General features: G+C 47.1%; 1 protein-coding gene across 1 annotated transcript in view; it reads left to right on the top strand.

Annotated features, from left to right (window-relative positions):
* Window positions 1-7,500, top strand: part of tbc1d9b (TBC1 domain family member 9b) — a 27,349-nt gene that overhangs the window by 8,177 nt on the left and 11,672 nt on the right. Inside the window, exons 3-12 of the mRNA XM_084718498.1 lie at window positions 1,615-1,733; window positions 1,815-2,046; window positions 2,185-2,443; window positions 2,671-2,878; window positions 5,109-5,306; window positions 5,523-5,669; window positions 6,326-6,476; window positions 6,557-6,771; window positions 6,849-6,966; window positions 7,162-7,364. Of these exons, the coding sequence (XP_084574624.1) occupies window positions 1,615-1,733; window positions 1,815-2,046; window positions 2,185-2,443; window positions 2,671-2,878; window positions 5,109-5,306; window positions 5,523-5,669; window positions 6,326-6,476; window positions 6,557-6,771; window positions 6,849-6,966; window positions 7,162-7,364 (1,850 nt within the window). The remainder of the gene's footprint in view (window positions 1-1,614; window positions 1,734-1,814; window positions 2,047-2,184; window positions 2,444-2,670; window positions 2,879-5,108; window positions 5,307-5,522; window positions 5,670-6,325; window positions 6,477-6,556; window positions 6,772-6,848; window positions 6,967-7,161; window positions 7,365-7,500) is intronic.

Genomic DNA, 7,500 nt, shown 5'->3' with positions numbered 1-7,500 from the left:
TCACGGAGCACTGGGATCAGCTGATGTTTGTTTGTTTGTTTGTTTGTTTGTTTGTTGACCTGACTTCTGTCTTGCAGGTTCATCGAGGAAGGAGATCATGGAGCACTGGGAATGGCTGATGTTTGTTTGTTTGTTTGTTTGTTGTTGACCTGACTTCTGTCTTGCAGGTTCATCGAGGAAGGAGATCACGGAGCACTGGGATCAGCTGATGTTTGTTTGTTTGTTTGTTTGTTTGTTTGTTGACCTGACTTCTGTCTTGCAGGTTCATCGAGGAAGGAGATCACGGAGCACTGGGAATGGCTGATGTTTGTTTGTTTGTTTGTTTGTTTGTTGACCTGACTTCTGTCTTGCAGGTTCATCGAGGAAGGAGATCACGGAGCACTGGGATCAGCTGATGTTTGTTTGTTTGTTTGTTTGTTTGTTGACCTGACTTCTGTCTTGCAGGTTCATCGAGGAAGGAGATCACGGAGCACTGGGATCAGCTGATGTTTGTTTGTTTGTTGTTGACCTGACTTCTGTCTTGCAGGTTCATCGAGGAAGGAGATCACGGAGCACTGGGATCAGCTGATGTTTGTTTGTTTGTTTGTTTGTTTGTTTGTTGACCTGACTTCTGTCTTGCAGGTTCATCGAGGAAGGAGATCATGGAGCACTGGGAATGGCTGATGTTTGTTTGTTTGTTTGTTTGTTGTTGACCTGACTTCTGTCTTGCAGGTTCATCGAGGAAGGAGATCACGGAGCACTGGGATCAGCTGATGTTTGTTTGTTTGTTTGTTTGTTTGTTTGTTGACCTGACTTCTGTCTTGCAGGTTCATCGAGGAAGGAGATCACGGAGCACTGGGAATGGCTGATGTTTGTTTGTTTGTTTGTTTGTTTGTTGACCTGACTTCTGTCTTGCAGGTTCATCGAGGAAGGAGATCACGGAGCACTGGGATCAGCTGATGTTTGTTTGTTTGTTTGTTTGTTTGTTGACCTGACTTCTGTCTTGCAGGTTCATCGAGGAAGGAGATCACGGAGCACTGGGATCAGCTGATGTTTGTTTGTTTGTTGTTGACCTGACTTCTGTCTTGCAGGTTCATCGAGGAAGGAGATCACGGAGCACTGGGATCAGCTGATGTTTGTTTGTTTGTTTGTTTGTTTGTTTGTTGACCTGACTTCTGTCTTGCAGGTTCATCGAGGAAGGAGATCATGGAGCACTGGGAATGGCTGATGTTTGTTTGTTTGTTTGTTTGTTGTTGACCTGACTTCTGTCTTGCAGGTTCATCGAGGAAGGAGATCACGGAGCACTGGGATCAGCTGATGTTTGTTTGTTTGTTTGTTTGTTTGTTTGTTGACCTGACTTCTGTCTTGCAGGTTCATCGAGGAAGGAGATCACGGAGCACTGGGAATGGCTGATGTTTGTTTGTTTGTTTGTTTGTTTGTTGACCTGACTTCTGTCTTGCAGGTTCATCGAGGAAGGAGATCACGGAGCACTGGGATCAGCTGATGTTTGTTTGTTTGTTTGTTTGTTTGTTGACCTGACTTCTGTCTTGCAGGTTCATCGAGGAAGGAGATCACGGAGCACTGGGATCAGCTGATGTTTGTTTGTTTGTTGTTGACCTGACTTCTGTCTTGCAGGTTCATCGAGGAAGGAGATCACGGAGCACTGGGAATGGCTGGAGTCCAACCTGCTGCAGACCATCTCTATCTTTGACAACGATGAAGACGTCACAACCTTTGTCAAAGGAAAGATCTGTGTACGTCGCTTCCTGTTTGACCGATCATTTGTCTCTGTTCTCGTGTGTGATAATGTCACTGAGTGATGTCACTTCCTGCAGGGCATCATCGCAGAGGAGAACCGGCTGAAGCAGGACGAAGAGCAAGAGGAGGATTGTGGGAAATTTCGGGAGGCAGAGCTGAAGATGAGGAGGCTGTTTGGGATGCCTGACGAAGAGAAGCTGGTGAATTATTACTCCTGCAGCTACTGGAAGGGCCGAGTGCCGCGGCAGGGCTGGCTGTACCTGTCCGTCAACCACCTGTGCTTCTACTCCTTCCTGCTGGGCAAGGAGGGTATGACCGGCCAATCACACGCCACGAGTTCACTGATGTCATTTATACAGTCTGTGACTTTTATTAAAAAGGAACTTGACCTCCTTTCATTCTTTAATGTTTATGAGTTATATTTTTTTATGACCCCCCCCCCTCCAGTGACCCTGGTGGTGCCGTGGACGGAGGTGACCCAGCTGGAGAAGAACGCCACCCTGGTGTTTCCAGAGAGCGTCCGTGTCAGCACACGTCACACAGAACATTTCTTCTCCATGTTCTTGAACATCAACGACACCTTTAAGCTGATGGAGCAGCTTGCCAACATCGCCATGCGCCAGCTGCTCGACAACGAGGCGTTTGCTGCCGACCGCTCGCTGCCTAAACCCTGCAAGACGCTCAAGAATGTGTCTGCGCTCAAGAGGTCTCACTCTGTTCAGTATTCATACACCTGATATTAGGGATAAATGTTTAACATGTACAGAACCGATCATCCTGTTCCTGATGCCACATCGCTGCACAAGCTAAATATTATTTTATCTAACAGGTTGTTTATGATTAGCCTGAACGCCGTCACTCTGTTAAACTCGGATCTTTCTGTCATTAACCTTTGACTTAATCAGCTGTTTCCTGTATGTGTGATCACTGCAGGGATTTGGACGCACGGGCTAAGAACGAGCGATACCGGACGATGTTCCGACTGACGCAGGACGAGCGTCTGGATGGACACACAGACTGTACACTGTGGACGCCATTCGCTAAGATGCACGTCGTTGGACAGCTGTTCATCTCAAACAACTACATCTGTTTTAACAGCAGAGAAGAAGACCTGTGTCAGCTGATCATCCCACTTAGAGAGGTAGGGGTTACGGTTAGTTCAGGGACCCTGCAACAGTGGAGTGTTTTATCAAAGTCAACCGGCGCCGCAGTTCTGCTCTGAGGCACGTAAACGATGGGCGACCTGCAAAAACGTTGTGTAACGGCTAAACAATATATTTATTTAAATTCACTGATGTGGTAAAAGTGAAGTAACTGAAGGTGAGAACAATAATAAAACACATTCAATACACTTATATGTTTTTTTCCTGGAGAAATCAGAAATGAAAATAGCGCTGCAGTATTTTTGACTTTTAAATCCACTGATTCATTAAGATCAAGACTGATCTATCGAGACGACCTTTGACCCCACATCCTGTCAAACAGCGGGGCGTCACTGTTTGATTCGACAGAGATGAAGCTAAAACTGATGACATAAGGCAAAATCATCCAGTGGAGGACAATCAGGTCAAAGTCCAACTCAGATGTCTGTGAGAAATCTGGTCGTCATAAAAAGAGGTGAGACTTCGAGATCATTGCAGGTAAAAGGTCGGTTCTGGTTCTCAGCTTTGCAGGTTGGAGGCAGGTTTTCAAAACTGGACCCATGCAGGACTCTGACCTGTACTATTAGAACCTCAGCCAGTCACTCTTAGAAATAAAGGTGCTCTCTAGAACTATAACAGGTTCTTTGGCTTGTCCCCAGCGGTGAACCCTTTTTTGGCTCCTGGTAGAACCTTTAATAAAGGTTCTACTTGGAACCCTTTCAGAGAGTTTGAGAGCCCAGCATAAAGTGTTATTCTTAGAACCATCTGTGAAAGGTTTCATGTAGAACCAGTAAGAGGTTCTACGGAGAACCCTTCCATGGTGTAATGGTTCCACTCAGGACCCTCTTTGGGGATCGACTTGAGAACCTTTCCACTTTCTAAGTGTGCTAACAAAAACCCAGCCAGAGGGTTCTACCAAGAACCTTTTTATATTCCAAGGGGTTTACCTAGAACCCACCCAGGAGGTTCTACTGGGAACCCTTTTATATTATGTAACAAGGAACCCTTGACAAAAGATTTCTTTGAGAATTTCAGCAATCCTAGAAGAATCTGTCTTTCAAAAAGAGTTCCTTGGATAAAAAAAGGTTCTTAATGGAACCCTCAGTCTTACAAAGAACCCACCCTTCAGGAATCCTTTCTTCACAAAAGGGTTCTTCAGAAGCAAACGGTTCCTCTTTTGGGGCCACCTACCATTAAAAGAAGTGAGTACGTTCTCTGCACGCTGATTTTCCAGCCCCATCACAAACCGACAGGCCGTACGGCGCTGGTTCCTGCCGCCACGCCGTCATACTGAAGAACACCTGCTGTGATTGGTGTGATAATAAGCAGAACTACACAGATAGTCATTTCTCTCTCGAACTGGTTCAGACCGGATTGAATGCAGGCTTTGTTTGACCGGAGGAGTTTTTTTGGTAGATACTCGGGGTGGGAATCTTTGGGCACCTGCCGATTCGATTATAAATCGATTATTGATGCGTCTTTGATTTATGTATATTGATGCACTGTTTCACAACACACTTCTTTTTTCTCACTGAATAAACATTCATCACTTGCAATTTTTAAAAACAGCGAATTTGTAATAAGAAACAAGAGTTGAATTCATTTCCATGATATTTTATTAAACTGTTGGAAACTGGAAAGTTCCAACATTTGTGTAATACAGAATATAACCACTGACACAAAACAACATTTTGCTTTACCAAAATAAATGGCAGCACTTTGCCTTTTCTGATGATGGTGGCAGCTTTCTCACTGCTTCCTTGATTGTTCTCTGGTCGCTAAGCAACAGCAGCCTGCCGTCTCCCCGACTCCTCCGTCGGGTGGAATCGAGTTACGGCTTCTCATGTTTGTTGTGTTGCCAAAGTATTTTATTTTAGCTCGACACAGTTTACATATAACGTGACTCTTGTCCAGTTCGCTTCCGCCGTCGACGTTGTAGAAGCCGAAGTGTTTCCACACGTCTGCTGTTAAATTAGAAGGAGCTGTTGGATTTCACGGCGAGGCGGCTGGCGGTCAGCCATGTTTGTTTTCCTCTGTGCGCGTGTCGGCGTGTCGGCGTGTCCGGCGCTCCAGGTGCGCAATACACAAACTAAAAACATTTGGGTTGTTAGTTTTCATGTTTCTGACCTTCTGACAGACTCCAAGTCCATCTTTTGAAAGTCTAGTTTTGCTGCTAAACAAGATAAGACGGTGTTAACACTGATTTTACCCATCATCCCCTGCTGTCAGGTGTCCATCGTGGAGAAGGCAGACAGCAGCAGTGTCCTTCCATGTCCCGTCTCCATCAGCACTAAGAACAAGATGAACTTCCTATTCGCCAACCTCAAAGACAGAGACTTCCTGGTCCAACGCATCTCAGATTTCCTGCAGCGAACCCCCGATAGCTCGTGGGGTGACACCAGCCCACTGTCTCTGATTGGTCACTCGGTGAGTCACCTTCGTCCAGGACCCGAAATCATTAATGGAACATGAGGTTTAAATTCAACACTAGTCAGATCGGGACTATATTGGGTTGTTTATCAAAGTTATGCTGCCGCCATGTGTCTGAGAGGTGGAACTGCAGATCAGCTGGTGTCAGACTGTTTTATCCTCATACAGGTCTGGTCTCAGTTCTGTTGTTGTGATGTGGTTTTGTCTTCTCAGGCATCCTCCAGTGCCCCCTTGTCTTCATCTGCAGGGTCTGAGTCTGGCCACCGGGGGCGTCATTACCATCCCGGTCTGCCCACAGCCAGCCAGGGTCTGCTGCAGCTCTACCATAGAGACGCTCCAGAGGACCTGGGACCTAAAGCCGTGAGTTCAAGTCCCAAGACCTTTAGATATGGAGTGTTAGATGATCGTTAATACTCAGGAGAACCAGAACTATTAGGTATCATGGAGTACCAGTTCTGAGACCACTGAGATGATCTAGACGACCTGGGACCTAAAGCCGTGAGTTCAAGTCCCAAGACCTTTATAGAAACTGAATTGGACCAGTACCGTTAGATTCTTAAGTGTACCATTAAATACAGAAGACCGTTAGAAATCAAGTGCCCTTAAATACTGCAGGTCTGGAGAAATACCACTAGGTACCAAGGAGAACTGTTAAATAACAACAAGTACCATCAGATACTACAGACAACCATTAGATAACGAGTACTGTTAGATACCATGGAGATCCTCCAGATCCTGGTTAGTTTTGATCCAAACTGATTTGTTGATGTAAAATTAAGCTACAGTTCAGTGTTCCTCTGTAAATTCCTCCCCCTCCTCACCTCCTCCTCACCTCCTCCTCACCTCCTCCTCACCTCCTCACCTCCTCCTCACCTCCTCCTCACCTTCTCCTCACCTCCTCCTCACCTCCTCCTCACCTTCTCCTTCCCTCCTCCTCACCTGCTCCTTCCCTCCTCCTCACCTCCTCCTCACCTCCTCCTCACCTCCTCCTCACCTCCTCCCTGCCTCTTCTCCAGATGAAGGAGAAGATGAAAGAGGAGGCGTGGAACATCCACTTCTCAGAGTTTGGTCGAGGTGTCTGCATGTACAGAACCTCCAGAACCAGAGAACTCATCCTCAACGGGATCCCAGAGCGCCTGAGAGGAGAACTATGGCTGCTGTTCTCTGGTCAGTGTTCCATCATTCACACCACAGGGATGAACGGAACAAACGTACTCACTTGTCCCTCCGTCTACCTGTCTGTCCAGGAGCGCTGAATGAAATGGCCACCCACCCTGGTTACTATGGAGACCTTGTGGAGCAGGCCATGGGGCTGTGTTCGTTGGCTACCGAGGAGATTGAGCGCGATCTTCACCGTTCGATGCCTGAGCACCGAGCCTTCCAGAACGAGACAGGCATCGCCGCGCTGCGTCGTGTCCTCACCGCCTATGCCCACCGCAACCCCGGCATTGGATACTGTCAGGTAGATAGAAAATAAATTCAAATGCAGCCCAGGCATTAAATACTCCCTGGTAAAGTCTGTCCTCCTCCCTCTTCCAGGCGATGAACATTGTCACCTCCGTCCTGTTGCTCTACTGTCCAGAGGAGGAGGCCTTCTGGCTGTTGGTGGCGCTGTGTGAGCGGATGCTGCCCGACTACTACAACACCAGAGTCGTAGGTCAGTATCTGTTACTCCAACACTTCACTACAGTGTCTTTGTCAAACCTTTAAAATGCCACTCATATTGTCTGTTCATGACAGTTTCTGTCCATACGACATAAGTGAGTATCTGGTTTACCGGGCCGTAGATCTGACCGTCTGTAGCCACAGGTGGTGCTGTCCCAGTCTCAGGTGTGTGTGTGTGTCCCTGCAGGTGCTCTGGTGGATCAAGGGGTGTTTGAGGAGCTGACCAGAGCCTTCCTCCCCCTGCTCTATGAACACATGCAGGAGCTGGGAGTCATCTCCACCATCAGTCTGTCCTGGTTCCTCACGCTCTTCCTGTCCGTGATGCCCTTTGACAGCGCCGTCCTGTTGGTCGATTGCTTCTTCTATGAGGGCATTAAGGTCATCTTCCAGGTCAGAGTCGCTGCAACTTACCGTCTGTTGAAGGCACAAATTATTCCATGAAGAGCTTCTTATGTTCTGTAACGAGACGCATCAAACTCACTGCTTCCTCTAAATCCAGTCTTATACCTCAAACCAAGAAAGGCGA

Source organism: Lutjanus erythropterus, chromosome 5 (assembly GCF_056507025.1).
Source record: "Lutjanus erythropterus isolate fLutEry1 chromosome 5, fLutEry1.hap2, whole genome shotgun sequence".
NCBI classification, from domain to species: Eukaryota; Metazoa; Chordata; class Actinopteri; order Lutjaniformes; family Lutjanidae; genus Lutjanus; species Lutjanus erythropterus.
Note: the sequence above shows the minus strand (reverse complement) of the source record. Positions and strands in the feature narration are given on the sequence as shown.